This window comes from Aythya ferina (genome assembly GCF_964211825.1).
Source record: "Aythya ferina genome assembly, chromosome: 1".
Lineage (NCBI taxonomy): Eukaryota > Metazoa > Chordata > Aves > Anseriformes > Anatidae > Aythya > Aythya ferina.
In genome coordinates, this window is record NC_140296.1 from 11,797,547 (window position 1) to 11,815,604 (window position 18,058).

Genomic DNA, 18,058 nt, shown 5'->3' on the forward strand with positions numbered 1-18,058 from the left:
TTTCAGTCTTTAGGACATATAGTTGTGCCCCAAGCCTTCCACCCCATTGTTCCCCCAAGAATGGTTTTCTATTTCGTTCAAACAATTTGCTGTTGAATTTGAGCTGAGGACTGACCCTGTTTCCCTTGTTTCCATTGCAGAGAACTCCAGCCACGGGAAGCCGCCCGACAGCAAAGGCAGGGTGAGCAGCTTGCTCCACAAGCCCGAGTTTCCAGACACAGACATGATGGAAGTCCTCATCTGAGCAGAGGATGGCATCTCTGGGGTGTCATGGGCATACCTCCAGGCCCGAGGATGTTGTCGGTGTGCCAACCTTACAAACGAACTGGGAGAATTTGAAGAAGGACGGAGAAAGTTTGTGCCTGAAACTGTGCTTGGGTCTGCTACGTTGAGACTTGGGACTGGGTGAGAAGTAAAGAGCACCGAAGAGGAAAGATGAAATGAATGTCTGGGACTTTCTGAGCAGAAAGGGACATGGAAAACTGCAGGTGGCTTGAGAAGGTGATCATCGAGGAAAGAGGAAACTGCATTTTCTGGTTTAAAGAGAAAGGAGCTAAGTTACAGACTGGGTGCATGGGGCCGTTCTGGTTTACTGCCTCTGCAGCCAGGACAAGAGCAAAATCTTGGCTCTTCTGGGGCCGTACGAGTTTCTGAAAATAACAGGAGAAACTTGCATCTTCCTCAGTATTGGTTCATTTCTTAAAAGTATTCACTGCTGAGTTTTAGTGAAGCGTTGGTCTGTAGATGTACACGGCAGGTTCTTGTAAGTATTCCTTTGAAGTGGTGTGGTGTGGTTTTCCTGGACATGCAGGTCAGGTGCCTCGCTCCTGGCTGGACAAATGTTACTCTTGGAGCTGGATTGCAGTGCAAATATTCGGGTCTTGCAAACTCAGAGCTTGCTAAGGCTTCTTTTTTTGGTAGGAGCAGTTGTTTGCTGGAATTTCCATGGAGGATGAAGGTGGGGGAGGACAGGAGCTCCTTCAGCAGGGGCTGAAGCAATCCCTTCTGTAACACCGGGAAGCATCACCCGTTCTGTGTGCTGAGCTGCAGTCTCTTTTCACCTTGCTTCACCCAGGACAATTGCTCCTTTTCAGCTCAGTCCCTGATTTCTCTAAGAGGTGGCAACTGTGAGACAGCCAGCTCACCGGCAGTGTTACTCATAACACGTTTTGCTTCCTATATTGCAAATTCCGACAGGGAAATGTTCCTCTTTGAGGGATTTTGATGTTGCTTTTTGTCTTCCTAAATCTTCCAATGACATTAGGAAGAATTTGGCTTTGGGAAAAGGGTGATGGGATTTGGTGTGAAGCTGCCTGAAGTGGAGAAGTGATGGGTGCTCGTGTGGCTGGAAGTGGCCGTGTGCTCAGGACCGCCTCGAGGTCGTCCCTTCCTGTAGGCATCGAAACAGAGTGAACACACTCCTGTGAACACACCAGGCACTTTAAACGCTGCTTTTGCTGAAAACTGAAGTCCTTGCAAGCTCAAAGCCGGCAGGTGCTAGAGCCCTGCGCTCAATGCTGCGTGGCTGAGAGAGACCATTATTTAAAAACTAAATCTCTGTGCTAAAGCTATGCACTTACTCATGTGTGTACCTAGAGTTAGACGTCCGTCGGTGTCGCTGAGTTTTGCACTTGTTTAGCTGCAGTAGTGCTAAGTAGGCTGTGTAAGGAGAATCGTGTGTTCCGAGTATTACCAGCTCTGCAAAACCAAATGTGTAAAACCCTTTGAAGATGTTACCCTGCTTAATATATGCCTTGTAAAATAATTTTTTTTTTTTTTCTCTGAAGTTAATTTAAATGTTGTAAACGTTTGCATAAAAGCCGGGTCTGTGTGTGGCTGTGGCTGGCTGCAGGCTCCAGCACCCAACGACCTACTGCGGTCACCCTCCCACAAGGGAGCTGGGCAGGAGGGTGACAGAGCAAAGGAACAGGAGTTAAACAGTAGTGAGTATTTCCCCATCTTTCTCCGAGAAAGGAGGATGCCCAGCTGCTTGGAAGTCCCTCAGCGTTGTATGACTGGCTGTATTATTTCTTTTGATGACGCTATTTAATGATTCCTGTCCAGGCAGACAGCTAGGGGTCCGGCAGGAGCAGCGTGCGTGATGTGTTTCGTGGCGGTGCAGCTCTGCTCCTCAAAGTCAGCTAGAACATCACACTCCTCCTCCTCCTCGTGGAGACAACGGGCCCTCCAGTTCTGGCTGTCCAAAGGTGCGTTTCCAACTGGTGCTGCTCCCACATACGTGTTCACATAGGGGAAACCATCTATTACAAGCACAATGCGGGCAAATTTTTCAGATTCACAGCTCAGATAAACATACAGGTTCCTTCTCCTCAATTTAACTGACCTCAGGAGATTTCAGCTTTTCTGGAGGGAAGGTCTGAAGGCGCAGGGGTCCCCCCCGCAGCCCAAGCACTGGCAGGACGTGCATGGAGCACAGCTGCCACGAACCAGCCCCTCAGCAGAGCGGTGCAGCTCCATCTGTACTGGTTCTCCCAGCTCCTTGACCTGTGTGGTGTTTTGAGAAACCGTGCTGTAGCCATTCCAGGTGACGTCGGTGACTAGTTGTAAAATACTGTCGTTTTTTATTGTTGGTTGTATAGAGAAGTTGGTGTACAGCGTTGTACAGCTGGAGGGTTATTTGTACATAGGTGGGTAAACGAAGAACGTTATGTGTCACCCACAGCAAATATTGATATTGTTGGTCAGCCAAAGATTTCTTATTCTTTGCTGTTGAAACTTGTGCCTTAATATTGTATATAATAAATGTATAAACACGTTTCTTTCCTCGCTTCTCTAGTGTGAGTATGTTCAGTCCCTGGGAGGATTTTTTTAAACAGTTTTCTGAGCTTTTCACACCCCGTGCTAAGATGAAAAAGTCGTACTTCATTGACCTTAGGCTGTATCTCCTGTGTTTTTCACAGCTGCTAATGAAAGGCCCCACGGTAGGTAGGTGCCATCAGTTAGAAGGTGTGGGCATGAAATCAGTGAGTCTGTAAAGCAGAGAGCTTTGCCAAGCTGCAAGAGCAGGATTTTAGCAAGATCATCTTTATCTGAAGGAAATCAGGCTGAAAAGCTAACAGGACACTTTGGTGAGCATCACAAGTTACTTTAGCCCTATATCCCATTACGCATAGCACTCCCATTGATATATATATAAATATATTTATCCTTGTGGGTCTGAGACTTCTTTATTTGGCAGTGTTGGCTCAAAGTGACTGAGATACCTGAATACCATGTGGATATCGGTATTCTTGAATTACTAGGATGTCCTCAGTAAGGAATAAAGATCATGTCCCATTTCAAGCTGTTGTACGGACGAGGGGAACGCTCAGACCTTGTGGAAATTTTGCACCCATGTTTGCTTATGGAACTGAAAGATGAGTGAGTGAGATCTGCTCAGCACGCTCTCACATGCTCTTGACAGTGTCTGTCAGAAAATTCCTGAATCGGGTCCCGCCGAGCTGCCGGCACAACAGACACGAATGCCACTGAGGGCATCGCTCCCCTCTGGGCTCTGCCTGCCCCAGCTCCCTCCCCAAAACCCTGCACGAAAGCAAAGCAACCTGCCCCAAGCAGGAGTGTATCAGCAAGGCCCAGGGGGTTTGCAGGAGCTCGAGCAGCAGCGTGCTCACCCACGTGGTGGTACCTCATGTTCCCCATGTGAGCACAGGTCGGTCTGACGCCTCTGATCACTCCCTCTGCAGGACACGGCAGCTCTCAGTATTGGGAGTGCCCTGGCTGCTTACCACCAGGAATAAAAATTGGGTGATTGCTTAGATTGGGGCTTTTCAGCTTGCTTTGAGTCAGGATTTAACACTAGGATTGGAGGTTTAGCTTGTGGTTTCAAGCTTGCTTTTCTTTTCTTTGTTTTCTTACTGGAGAAAAGAAACCAGCAGAGGCAAAAACTGTATGAAGGTGGGAAAAGCCTCGTCACTGCGTTAAGATATATGGCAAGGAGGGGTTTTATCCCATCTTTGGGTTGTGCCTTCACAAATCCTTTGGACAAAAACTGAGAACATCACTGTAACACTGTCTGCAGGTTAAGTACATTTTCCGTGTTACTCTCAGGAAGAAAATAGTGCAAAAAGCAAACTTCCAGAAACGATTTGTTTAAATGTTAAAATCCCTGATTCCTGTGTGTTCCCAAAAGGAAGCATTGGACAATGTCCTCGCTGCTTTATTGCACACAGGGAGAGAGCTCAGAAGAGCTGAAGATGTTGACAAAATTGCCATTTAGAAGCATTCAAAAATCATGAGTCAACCCTGCCCAAAATTAGGAGACCTTGTTAGGATTCACTTGGATTTGGTGCGCTGCACAGCTGTGACGTCTTTCTGTTCTGGGTTGTTACCGAAAGCAGGGCTTTCTGCTCCCTGTGTTGTAATGGAACAACCACAGCCACTGGTGAGATGCATTCTCGAGGAAAAGCTGTGACTTCCTATGTCATTAAATGACTCTCGGAGCTGGACTTCAAGGAGCCCATCACACCGAGCCTTGGGATAGCACAGCCACTGCTATCACAGAAAATGTATGGCACCGCCGTGGATCAGCGATGGGAGGAGAGACCCCTTGCGCCTGGACCTTGAAGCCCATCTTCTTGCAGGTCTGTAGCTCTTAGGACAGGGATCTCAGTCATTTGGGAAGCACCCGTCCTTGCCCACATGCTCCAAGAGTGCTGAGCAAACAGTGTGCCCTGCAGGGACTGCCCCGTTCGAACCCCTGGCATGACCAGTACTAAAACTGGCGGTCCCACAAGCACAAAGCTGACAACCCCCAGACCAAAGCAAAGGCAGCGATGTCTCAAACCAGCAGGATGAGCAGGGCACAGCCTGCACAAGTCCGGTGCCCGTCTGAAAGCTCAGCAGAACAAGAGCAGCTGTCATCGTCCCCGCCGTGATTAATAGTTATCCAGACCTTAAGCTGCGGCTTCGCGGCCTTGTAAAACCGACAGAGAGCACCCGGCATTCCTGAGCTATAAAAGGACCAGGAATTCATTGACTCAAGGTATGAAGCTCCACGGGGTATTTTCTTTCATACCAACCACTTCAGCTTCAGATGAATAAAATATCAGCGTGCATATTTTCCAGAGTAACCCTGCGTGGCCCTGCCACGGCGCGATGCTTGGTCCTTCGCCAGCCTTGCTTTGAAGCAGGGCAGCGAGTCCCCGCTGCTGGGGGGCAGAGGAAAAGTCTGTGCAGGACTGTCTGAAAACCTACGCCTGCTTTCGGTCCCTTTCCAGGCAGGCAGGGAGCATCCTCTGATTTGGCTAAAAAGACAGGTAAAAAGCAGGAGCTGAGACCGAGGACCTGACACCACTGCCTGCTAAAGCAAATGAGAGATACTGAGCTGAAATATGAATAAAATCACAAATATTTTGCAGTTCAGAGCACCGGTCCCAGCACGAGCCCCCACAGATGCAGGGCTGTGGGTGTCCAGGAGCAGAAACCCCTCCGCGTGGAACACAGCCAGCAGCACCTCCATCCTCACCCTGCTGCGACCCTATTTATTTTGCACTGGGTGCTGTGGTGGCAGCAGGCTGGCGTGGCCGGGCTCCAGCCCAGCCGAGTCCCCATCTAGGGCTGAAATATCCATTACCTGGAAGCTCGGCAGAAGCGGCGAGGGCAGCTGGTGACCCTGCGGGAATGCAAAACTTCCTGTGGGACAGCTGGGCTCGGGCCGGGGCCAGGGGCACGGTGGCAGCCGGGCTCTCCGTGGGGTCGCTAATTGGGGTTTTAATCAACCAACACTGGCAAAATCCCCCTGGGATAAAGCAGTGGAATAGAGGAGGGTGGTGAGGAAAATGAGGTGTGCTCCCTTGGCCTGTTAATTCTGAGAACTTTCAAGATGATGATGATGATGATGATGATGATGATAATAACAACAACAACAACAATTTTATTTTTCATTATCTATTTTATTTTTATCTTTATTTATTTATTTTATTATTATTTTATATTTATTGGCTGCTCCAGAAACGAGTAGGCAAAGCGGATGAGCGAGGTGAATGTCCTCATCCCCACCCCACTCCCCTGCACGGCTGCTGCATCCTCGCAGCTCTCCTCCCATCCTGCCCCCATACATCCCTCTCACCCTGCTGCTTCCCCTATTTTTTTTCTGATTAAACCCTCCCAGAAGAGGCAGGGAAAGCCCACGCTGTCAGATATCACCGCACCACTCCTCCATTTCCCCTATTTAATATTAAGATTGCACACCTGAGCCAAAATCCAGCAGAGAGGTACGGGCCCTGTCACTTAGGTGTTAAGTAATGCCCCTCCGTGCCACCACGGGGCTTTTTTCAGCTGGGTGAGCCTCTATTTTCGGCCACCCTGAGCTCCTTATCATGTTACCCAGATGATGATCTCTGCGATGGCTCTTCTCCTGCACGGGGCCCCACAGCCTCGCCTGACCCCATTGGCCTCCCTCATTCCCATCCTCAATAAATAGCAACGTCAGAGAAATAATAAAAATAAGAAGGAAGAAGAGGGAAGAAAGGCAAAGGAGAAGGAAAATTAAAAACAAAACAAAACAAACAAACAAACAAAAACAAGAAGAGGAAGGAGAAAAGGAAGGGGGAAGGAGAAAAGGAAGGGAATGGGGAAGGGGAGGATGAGGGAAGGAGGAAGGGCAAGGGAAAGAGGAAGAGGAAGAAGGAGAAGGGCAAGGGGAAGAATACAAATAAGAAATTCAGTCCATCACAGGTGGCAAAAGAAAGGTTCAAAGATGAAGAATTTGATTTGGGCTGGTGCTGCCAGCTCCATTCGGGCCCTCCCAGGTGAAACATCCAGTCCTGAGCATTGAACTTGGATTCTGCATGCAGAGGACAGGATGCTGTGTTCACAGAAATTGCCCAATATTTTAAAACTTTTTATTTTATTACATAGCTTCTGGGCACTGAAGTCCTCTGTGCCTCATCATCCACTTGACTGGTTAGAACTGAAAATGCTCCAGAAGACCAGAATAATTTCGGTTTCAGACAGGAATGTCATACACCTTAAAGCAAACATTTTTTAGCAGTTGGCAGTATTGACCCAAAACACGTCAGCTGCCCCTTTGGACACTTCACTGGTGGAAAGATTTTTTCCCATGTGAAAAATGCACTCAAAGGCCTACCCAGGGGAGATGTTTGGGACGTGCCAGCTCCACCCCAGCTCTCTGGCTGGGAACAAGGGACATGGGTAGGGGAGCACCACCCCATGCGACATCAGCAATTGCTATCTCAAAGGGCCAAAAATCAGGTATTTTTTCGTCACCCTTCCTTTTCACAGCATTTTTTGAAAGCCTGTTGTCAGAGGGTAAGGAGGTGTGAGTATATTTGGTCAGACAAAGCTGGCCACGGGAGGAACTTCTGCTGGTAAAACGTTCCTCTTGGAGCCCTGCTCTCCATGATGAAAGCTCAGTGCAGTTTGCTGTGCTTCTCCTTAATTAAGATTTGGAGCAAGTGGCAGAGAAACCCTTCCCCTGGAGGAAACACGTTTAGAAACACTCAGCTCTGCTGTGGCCTGGCACAGACAAGGTGCTGGAGAGCCTGGCCTGCCCTGCTCACTTCATCTTTGCCTCATCGCAGCTGTGTTTGTACCTGGGTGCCAAGAAGGATGAATTTAGCTCTCCAAGAGCCTTGAGTCTCAAAATCCCCTCACTCTCACTGCTGCAGATGGGGGTAGTTAGGAAACTTCATGGATTGGGAGCAATGGAGAGGCAAAGGAGGAGGCCAGCAGGAAAAGGGGGAGAGTAAAAATGAATCGGCCTCGTCCTTGGCCTCAGGGTTGGAGATGGGGCCCAGATACCAAGCAAGAACCTACAGGTGCTTCAAAGTGACACCTTAATTAGGGGCCTCAGCTAAATGGTGATCGAAGGAGCTTAGGTTTGATTGAGAATCATGGAAAAGGGAAAGCTGATCATGTAATTCTCAAAGGGGTTGGTTGTATCGAGCGAACCAGGTGCTTCTAAAGGCAACTTCCAGGGTGAGTTTGCAGAAGATCGGGCAAAAAGTGTGGGTCAGACTGGGGAATCATGTGGGAAATGATGAAAGGGACACAAACAGCAGCAGGGATGGAGAAGTAAGTGGGCCTTGTCTTGGCTGTGCGGAAACACGGTCCCACGAGAGCACGGGTCTGGGTGAGAGGAGCCACGGCCTGCAATGCTGTGCCTGGGAAGTGTCCTGGGGGTGCCAGCAGTGACGGGAAGGAAATGGGAGCATCAAAAGCCTGCACAAGGGTGGGGTGGCAGTTTCCTCTAGGTCATTAGGGTCAGGTGTGGATAAGGGCAGGGATTTCTGCACTGTTGTCATACAGCTGATGCCACCAAGTGTGGGAGTAGTGTCCCTAATGAAGACCTTGACCTCCCGTCCCATTGCTGGTGGCTGCAAGATGCAGCCACTCCTGGACACAACGGGCTGGTTTCCTCACTGAAGTGCCCTCAAACCAGCAAAAGGGAAGACTTTCTTTCTTGCTTTCTTACGTCTTTGATAAGACGTAAGGACATTAGAGAGGAATTTGTCATAGAAAATATCTTGGATCAAGTGCCCTCGAGGCATCTCAGTGCCTTAAATCATAAAGAAGTTAGCTTGACACTAACTTTTTCAGAGGGGGAATTTAGAGAAATTAAGGGAATTAGTCATAGAAATCAAATGAGCTGACAACAATCTGGATCATATATCCCAGGCAAGAGAGGAGAACTCTCAGGGGAAAGGCCAAAGCCTTAATTGGATGAAGAATTACCACAAAGAGAAAATTAGGAATAACCACAAGACTGCAGTGAATGGAAAAAGGGATTAACCAGCAAAGAGAGTTTTATGTTAAAGGTCAGGAAATGTAACATGAGAATCGCCAAAGTCAAGCTGTGTTAGATCTTGCAAAGGAAATTAAAACAACTAGTAAAATGTTCGTGAGTCATAAATGAGAAACGAACAAAGAAATGTGGCTTCTGCTTGCCCAGGATGTGGTGGAGCTTAAAGATACTAAAACTACATCCCGCAAATGAGGTGGCTGTTCTGTGTCAGGCTTTGGGAGGAAAGAGGATGCTGAATCCCAGGACAAAATGAAGATGGATGAGGGACATCAGGATATGGAAATGACCACATCTAAATGGAAAGAAAATCTCAAAGAGCTGAGTGCGTGCAAATTGGAGGAGCTGGACTAGCTCCATCCCAGAGCCAGGGAAGAAAGGGCCATCAAACTGCAAGTCCAACAGCAAGTAATTGAAATTAATCTGTGGCTTTTCAGAACTGGTACTGGAAAAAAGTAATTTAAGAAAGGCAAGAAAGATGCGTTGAGCAACTACAGCTCTGCTTGTCTACAGTAAGTCTGCCAAATGAAATTCTTGCCCGAGAACTCTGTGAGCTTTCCTGAGTAATTGATTTTCTAGACAAAAGAGAGGCATTCAGTCAAACCTCTCTGTATTTCAGCAGATTTTTTTAAGGCATCCCACGTGAATTTGTTAGCTAAAATTGGGAAGACAATCTCTTTTAGTGAGAGGAAACTGAGATAAGTAGCAAATGGACTAAGGGATCAGTGTTCCGTTTCAGAAAAGTTTTTTTCCCAGGCTGCAAGGAGCTGCCTACTGGAGATACTCAAAGATGGGTCTTGGGTTACACTTCATATTTCTGGCAATGCCATTGGCACAATGAGTTACGCGCTAGTGGAATTTGTGGTATCATAAAGTGGAATAATAGAAATAGGATGAAATTTAATGGGATAAAAAGCCTGAATTCGTGTAAAATGGTAATGTTCACTAAAACACAGGCTATATATATATATTTTCTTCAAATGCTGGAGAGAGGTGATGGTGATGATCCATCAGCATGATGGAGAACCGAGGTACCCTCACAGGAGCATCAAGCTGTGCAGCAAGCACTTGTCTCTGTGTCCCCATTTCCCTGGCCATAAAGGACCGATGGATGCGCCAACCCAACAGAGCTTTATTAACAGGGACCGAAAGGGCCAAGAGCTGCAAATACACGCGGTGATTGCAAGCTGTGGGGCTGCCTGCATGGTCCCAAATAACTCCAGTGGAGTCACCCAGAAACCCCTGAGCCACTTGTGCATGTCTTAGCCCCTGTGAGGGCACCCTCTGCCCAAAATCCCTGCCCTGTGCTTTGTGCATCAGCTCTTGTGAGCTGCTGAGCACAACCCTCACGGAGCTGCTCCATCGCGGGAGGCCAGCAGCACGTGCTCCAGCCTGAGCCCTGGGGACACGCCGCCCTGCCCGGCTGCCCTGGCCACGCTGACGTACATTATACTTCTTTTTTTCCAGGAAAAAAGGATTCCCTATTGATGCCGCAGGCCTCTTCCCACAAGGTCCCTGCCAAGACAAGCAGTTGTTTGAGCAATAGGAGGGAAACCAGCCCCGCTGCGATCGCCGTGCTGTGCCTTTGCCCCAGACTGCTGCGCCCGGTGCCCTCTGCCTGCAGCGGTGCCATCTGGGTGAGGCTGCTCCCCAGGCTGCATCCCACCCAAATGGGCCCCAGCAGCTGTAATTAATGGGGGTGGTGGTAATGGCAGGAATTAACAAGCTCGGCCCTTCTCACACAGCCACCAGCAGGCCCAGCCGCGGGTCACAGCTCTTATTTTCAAGCAGGAGGTGTTGCTACAGGCAACGTGGCAAAGCAGTTTGCTGTCTGGCAGAGCAGAGCTGGAAAGGGAGTTGCAAATTCCTCCTGACGTGTAACAGGGCCGCAGCAGAAATCCGCCCAAGGATTGCTCCGTGCTTCCCCAGGGCAGAGGGACCGGCCTCTGCAGCACCCCGTCATCCCCAGCCCCTGCTGGGAGCAGGGAGGAGGATGCTCAGAGCCAGACCCCAAGATCCGTGCTGTCCCCTGGGGGCCCAAAGTCGGTCCCGGCTCCTGCCAGCACCCCTCGGAGCAGCCAGCAACGTCCTGGGGCAGCCAGCGAGGCTGGAAGCAAGCCCACGACTCCGTGGGTTTAATCATTCTCCTTGGGGGGTTGGCGGCGTTGACGTGAGGATCAGCCCTTCAGCTTGTCTCCTGCTGTGGGTAAATCACGAGCTGCTTCTGCAATCCACAGAACCAGTGAAATCATCCTGGGGGAGCAGTTGGGGGACACGGAGAGGTGCTGGGTTTGGGGTCCACCACATGGGCCCTCGGTGTCCCCAGGCAGCCTCAGGACCTGGCTCCCCAGCACCCAGCCCAGCGGGGTAGGGCACAGCCTTCGCTGTGTGGTGGAGGAAACCACAAGAAATCCTCTCTTCATCCAGCACAGCCACCAGGGACAATGCCTCGGTGCTACGGCTCTGCTCCAGCCTTACCACCCCAGGTGAGAGCTTTGCAGGTGTGTAGGCCAACGGAGAGCAAAACCACCTGGGAAAAGCTAAAACGTTAAAAACCTGCAGGGAGAAACCTTCTGAATACAGCTTTTACCACCTCGGAAGCGCAAGAGGGATTCCTCCTGGAATGGAGGGCCGAGGACACTCCTGATGCCACCAAAGGCTGGGTCCTTGGGGTCAGACCCACACGTGGAGCATCTCCAGAGCTGCGTGGGCCAGACCGTGCCCTTCTGAAGCCAGAAAGCACCCCCAGTGTGCTGCCCAGCATCCAGCAGCCCCTTCACCCCGAATACAGCTCACTCTGCCCAAAAGCCAACACAACAAAGCCAATCTTCCCCCCGGTTCATCTGCCCTCAAGGCAAGGCACGGCTTTTGCTCTTTTCTTCTGGTTTGCTGAAGAAAAAGGGCTCTATTCCTGGGAAAGCTCCCCGCTTACTAGAAATGACCTTCATGCAAAACACGGCTGCTGCATAAACACACGTTATTCTAAATATTATTAGAGCCAAAATATCCGTGTTGCCACGACCCAGCAGCTTGCCTAAGTGCCAGCAGTTCCAGGAGAACTGAAAGCTCTCCTCTTCTTTTTTTTTTGTTGGAAGTGGGTTTTCCCACCCCAACCCTTCCGAAGCAGCGAGTTGAGATGTTTTGCTTGACTCAGTGTTGTCTTTTCCTTAAAACTCCTAAACCACCAAACCCTCGAGCAGGGGTTTTGCAGCGGGGGGCACCAAAGGATGGCCGCGGGGAGCTGAGGGCCTGCAGGGAGCACGCCTGGATCGCTTTCGAGCCGTTTGCTCGATGGTTTTATAAGGAAAACACACGCCCGAGATAATGTTTAAACAAAGCACAGAAAAATCTGATGCTGCTCCTCGCTGCTGCTGAGGGCTGTGCCCTGCAAGATAAACACTGCTGCTCGGAGAGGAGGCAAAAACGCGGCGTGTAAATTAAGCAGGGGCAAGAAAACATGCAGTTTATATTGAACGGGCTTGTTTTCATTTCTTTCCCTTGCAATCCATGTCCTTGCCTTGACCCTTCTCGCCGTGCCCTACAGCCTGTAGGATGTAGGAGCTGGCACGGCAGGGGGGTCGGTGCAGGAGGCACCCTGACCCCCGCGGGGTGTCTCTCTCTGCCATTGCCCTGTGCTGTATCAGGAGTGCAAGGCTCGGCTCTGGGAGCTGGATCTTCAAAGAAATGAGAAGGAAGGGAACAGGAGGCTGCTTTTGTGAGCACTGGGCTCCCTCTGCCAGCCCCACAGCCGGGGAGGAGTCACCCTGAGGGAGCAGCCTCGGCTGGTGGGAAGGGGTCAGCTTGGGCACCATGACCCCGAGGAGCAGCCAGGCACTGTGCAACGAGGGACATTACGTGGGGGAATTTGGGCAGCACAGCTCGAAACCTGCTGAAGGGACATAAATAAGTGGTTGGGAGAAAATGAGACAGCGGGCTTCAGGGCAGCGCCTTGAAGAGTTCGGGGAGCACAGCTGCAGGACAGGGGGCTGGGTGGGTACCAGGACCCCGTCTTGGTCAGCTCCTGATGCTGAAACGACAGCCTGGAGGTCTCGGGGGAGAGCAGCACAGCTCCTCCTCTCATTTCATGTCCTTTTTGGGTATTTTCTCCAGATTTCCAGCCCTCACAGCACTGATAAAAGACCTTCAGCAAAGCAGAGGATATCATAAGCATAAATTTTGGGGGGTCTCTCCTCCTCCTCTGCCCTGGAGGCTCTCATGCAGCACCCAAACCACACCAACTGTCCCTTTTGCTTCCTACTCGCACCACCGAGCTCCCCAGCAGATCCCAGAGACTCTGCAAGGACCAGGCCCACACTGTGGCTGCTGATGCCAGAAGGCAAGCGCTGCTCCAAGCCGTGCTGGAGATGGTGCTGCATCCGTCTATAGGCACCTATATGGACTGCAAGGCTGCCATGGTGCCCAGTGCCAAAATTCAGGCCGTCTTGCACAAGGCATCGCCTGCAGATACCCAGCTTCTCTCCGTTCCCAGCTCAGAAGAAAAAGGAAGAGAAGTAGCTTTATATGAGGTGTCTGGGTATAGATTTTAAATTAGCACTGATTTTCTGTCTTTAAGAATGCTGAGAGGAAAAAAAAAAATAAAAATAAAAAAGACATATCCAGTGCCTTGCCTGTCTTTTAAATCTAGGCATCAAAAGGAAAGGAAAGGAGCTGAAGCGAGGAGCAGAAACCAAGCCCCGGACTCCCTCCTTTGCTGGCAGAGACTGGCTTAGCAGAAGCGTTGGGGCATCCCTGAGGACAGCTCGGGGACAGATCTCGATTTGCTGACAAATCTCTCTCCTGGGGAGGAGCAGCTGCTGGGTGTGGGCTGTCCCCATGCCACCCCCGGCATCACAGCAGCCCACGGGAGCCCAGCCACCACCTCCATTTCCAGCCAGTGGGGGCAGATCCTGCCCTGTGCTCAGCAGGAACAGAGCTGGCTCCTGGGATGTTTGGGGTATTCCAAGAAAGCCTCAGGTTTATGGTTATTTCCATTGAGGAAACACGTTTCACTAAAAAAAAGGAATTCCAAGCATTTAGGAGTGTCCTGGTCTCGCTCCACCACTCAGAACCCAGAGCAACGCCTCGAGGCCTCCACAGGATTCATTCCTCAGCCTTCTGCTCACTGAGCATCGCGGGGCAGAAATCAGAGCTTCAAAACCTCCCGTTCGCCTTTCCAGACACCTCTTGACCGACCGCAGGCTCAGAAGCTGTTCAGCGTTTTCCTGCAGATCACAGACGGGCCTTGAACATCTCCAGAGAAGGAGACCCCACGGCATCCCTGGGCCTGTCCCGGCGCTGCCACCCTCACCTCAGGCATTGAGCGCGTTGGTTTGCTCCAGAGCTCACCTTTTGCAGTAGCTGAGTGCTGTGAAGAGAGGCCAGATGGGTTCATCTGATAAGGATCCTTAACAGATCCTTCCTCAGCTCGGCTGGGACACAGGGACAGCTCCTCCCGGTCCCACGGGTGACACCGCTCACACTGGTGCTGCTGTTCCCAACGTCCCCTCGGTGCCTCCCGGTGTCCTGGCCTCATCTGCCTCCATCTGCGGGGTGGGAAGAGCTGCTCCTGCTGGGGACAGGTCTTTTTGGGACAGATCAGTGCTAAGGAAGCAAAACCATTGCCTTTGACAGTGTGTAATTTAATAAAATCTTGATGCGGAAGGCCGTAGCTCCCCCTTGCTCAGGCCAGTCACCCTCAGGCTCCACAGCTGAGGTAATGGGGCTGCTCCACAGACAAATGTGTGTCTGGGAAAGGACAGGAACCCAAAGAGACCTGGAAGAGGGTTTCTTCTCACTTGTTCTGCCTCCTCTCAGCTCACCTTGTCCCTATAACGCCTGAACAGCATCAGCTGGGCGATGCCCTGCAGGGTTCAGTCTCTTCAGGGCCATTCAGGGATTCCCGTTCCTCCTCACCCTAACTCTATACACTGGATCCTTTAAAATGACCCCGACAAGGAGCGGGGCAGAGCTGTGAGCACAGAATGGCTGTGTGGGGTGGGATGCAGGGCTCACTTCTGGGGTAGGTCTGGAAGGATTTACACTTCTGCAAATCCCTTCCCACACGCGCGACACCCAGCACCCCGGGTGGCATGGGGTTCAGCCCATTTTCTGGTGGATTGGCAGAGGGCCTTGACAAGGGGAAGATCCCGATCCCACACATAACGCAGTCCTGCAGCATGAGTCAATCCAGGGGAATGAAAACCAGCCCCTTATCCCGGGCTGGTGGCTGAAAACAAGGTCCAGGAGCCCTGAGTGCCATCTCCTGCCCCAACACCTACACACACCATCCAGCTCTCAGTCCTTGTTGGAAGAAAGAGGGATTACGCAGAGAAGGACTGTAATCTGCTTTTATTCTTGTTGTTTTTTGGCTCTGAAACTCTCTAAAAATATTCATTCTCTCACCGTCTGCATTGAAAGAGAAACTACACGTTTTTAGAAAGCCCATGACCAAAAAGTAAAGAAAGGAGAGGAGCCGTGTGTGAAGCAGCTCTAGTTTTCAACATCTACGAATGATTTCTGAAGCACTCAGGGAATGTGAATCGTTGTCACCACCGTCAGTTCACGTGTGCCTTCATCTGAAATGAATCCAGCCCTACAAGCTTGGAACCAAAAAGATGTTCCAGCGCAGCACCATCCTCCAAAGCACATCACGATGGTTTCAACCAGCCTCCCCAGCAGTCCTTCAGCACACAATGCTTCACAGACCCAACCACATGCGTACCATAAAGTCTAACAGGGCCACCCAGATGGGATCCCAGGTGGGATTTTCCATCTGGGGAATGGTTTTAAGCTGAAAGAGGGGAGATTTAGATTGATGTTAGGAAGGAATTCTTCACTCACTTTTTTTTTTTTTCCCCTTTGTTTTTAAATCACCTGGGCACGGTTCCCACCTGCAAGATCAAATCGTGGGAAGATCAGTGACCATAAGCTTCTGCTCCCGGGGAAAAAGCCCCTATGGCACATCCATACTTTTCTCATGCCCTATAAGCACATCCCAACTCTTCAAACCGAAGCAATTTACAAACCAGGCAGCCACTTGTTCATTTGCAATCTCATTTCCCTGCAGGTCACAGAATCAGGCAGCTTTCTTCAGCTACATCCTGCGATGTGCCCGAGCCTGAAATTCTTGAAAGCCAACCCTCTATGGTCTCAGTCAACGGGGGAAAGCAGCATAAGAGTAAGATGTATGTGGCTGAAAAAAGTATAAGAGGGTTTTTTCTTTTATTTTTAAGTGACTTGGGCACCTATGGAAACAATCTTTTCCTTTCTGCTTCCTCTCATTTGAAAAGAAGAGCTCCAGGAGCCTTTCTTGTAGAAGCATGACATTTCCAACTGTGCCTATTTGTGCTCTGCTTAAATCCTACCTTGGGGGACGTCGAGAATGGCAATGAGGCTGTATTCACTTTTAGGGATGAACAGAGGATGATGTTTAAAAACATCACTTCGCCTAGAGAAAAAGCAGCTGAACTTACACCGAAGGACAGGCTTTATTTCTTTGGAAAAAAAAAAAAAAAAAAGCATTTCTGCCTCCCATCCCCAATAAACGGGACAAAATTTGACAGGCAATTTTGTTCCTGACCAGGAGCTAGCTAAATTTCACTTGCAAAGTTTGCAGGAGATGCACGGAGAGCTTCCACAGGCAAGAACATCTCTGAGGGTGTTTTCTTACCCCTTCTTGAAGCTGCACCGCAGAGCACTCGGCACTGAGAAGGAAATAAAACCCTGAAGCCCCCCTAACACACAACCCTGCCCTTCCTGCTAGGATTAAGGCTTCGGGCCCCAAGGAGCCCTGCCTGTGGGTAAGCAGCTCCAGCCTGAAGCACTTTCCAGGCACCAGCACATCCCTCGGGGCTGAGTCCTACAGACCTGAGTCCTACAGGGACTAGAAGTGAGTGCCCCAAGGCAACGTGCCCCATCCATCCTGAGCTCTGACCCCTCCTCAGACCCAGCCTCCAGCAGGCAGGACTCCCAAGGCATTTGTAGCTGGAAGAAAAAAAAAAAAAAAACAGGAGGAATTTCGGCAGCTTGACAGGAACTGGTACTGCCCCAGTGACCAAAAGGAGACACCGGGCTGCCACCACCCTGCGCAGGGCAAGGGGAGCAAGCACCCCACCGCCTCCGCCCCCAGGTTTCATTTCAAATGATTCAAGCAAATGGAGGAACTGGCACACACTAAAAATGCCTTTTTTTTTTTTTTTTAATTAAGAAGTTTAATTCCAGGCTTCCATCCGTAGGATGCTTACATCATACCTGCTGTTAGGTGAGATCCCAGAGAACACCCATCACGATTTTGCTGGCGCAGGCTGAAGCCTTTCATGCTCAGTCAGTGACCGGAGGAACAAAAATAGATGCTGAACATTTCTGAGTTGTGTTTACATGCAGCACAGTTGTTCCCAGGCACAGAACTACTGTTAAATTTTACTCCTCATGCTACCCAAACCTTTAGAATTATAAAATATATTTCGGGTCTAAGTTTGAAAGATAATGCCTTTTTAAAAACAAAACAAAAAATCCACCCCCAATTAAAAGTTTTCAAGCCCTGGTGGGGAAAGGTGCTGGATTTCACTCCCAATGCTACACTGAGGATAACCATAAGCAAGGAGGAATCTTTCCCAAGCAAGTGGCTTTGTTTTGAGCCACCAGCTACAGCAAGTTCAGGTGTTGCTTGCCAAAACACGGGACCGAACAACCCCGCTTCCTTAGAGCTGTGACAATACTGCATTCCTTGAAGGACAGAGCAGAAACCGTCTCCCGTTTCACCTCCTGCAACAGCTGGCTCGCCAGCTCCGCTGCCCGTGCAGCTATTTGTCATACCAAACAGAAGTTCCTGGAAAAATCCAGGCTAGGAGCAGAGGTGTGGAACAGCACGGTCTGAGTTCATTTTTATTTTTTTAAAGAACTGGTCTAAATGCAGTTTTACGAAGCCAAGTGATCTGTTTGACTTTCCTGACAAACACTAGGAGCGCGATGCAAAATTAAACACCACTGCAGCATCACCACTGAAGGCACAGAGCTCTCCCAGCCAAAACGCAGAGTGCTTCACAATTTTCCAGCACCGAGGAGGAAAACTCAGTAGTCACTCATGCAAAACCCACAAAGGGACAAGGCTCAAGCCTTTTAATTACCTAATTGTGCTGGTGTGCTGCAGGGTCCCCAGACTCAGGTCAGGTTTCGCTGCAGGAGGCCAGGATACAGAGCTTTGGGGGGGGGAGGACAGAGATAAGATCTGCGGATTTGTGCTGTGGCTGAACACCACCAACAGAAAACCTCAGGGAG

At 50.1% G+C, this 18,058-nt stretch overlaps 2 protein-coding genes across 3 annotated transcripts in view; one reads left to right on the plus strand and one right to left on the minus strand.

Annotated features, from left to right (window-relative positions):
* AMOTL1 (angiomotin like 1) overlaps positions 1-2,784 on the plus strand; it is a 51,604-nt gene extending 48,820 nt beyond the window's left edge. For both annotated transcript variants that reach the window (XM_084503843.1, XM_084503844.1), the window contains one exon: positions 141-2,784. In XM_084503843.1, the coding sequence (XP_084359969.1) occupies positions 141-244 (104 nt within the window). In that variant the 3' untranslated portion in view covers positions 245-2,784. The remainder of the gene's footprint in view (positions 1-140) is intronic.
* Positions 1-18,058, minus strand: part of TAF1D (TATA-box binding protein associated factor, RNA polymerase I subunit D) — a 365,188-nt gene that overhangs the window by 341,908 nt on the left and 5,222 nt on the right. The gene's annotated exons all lie outside the window — the stretch shown is intronic.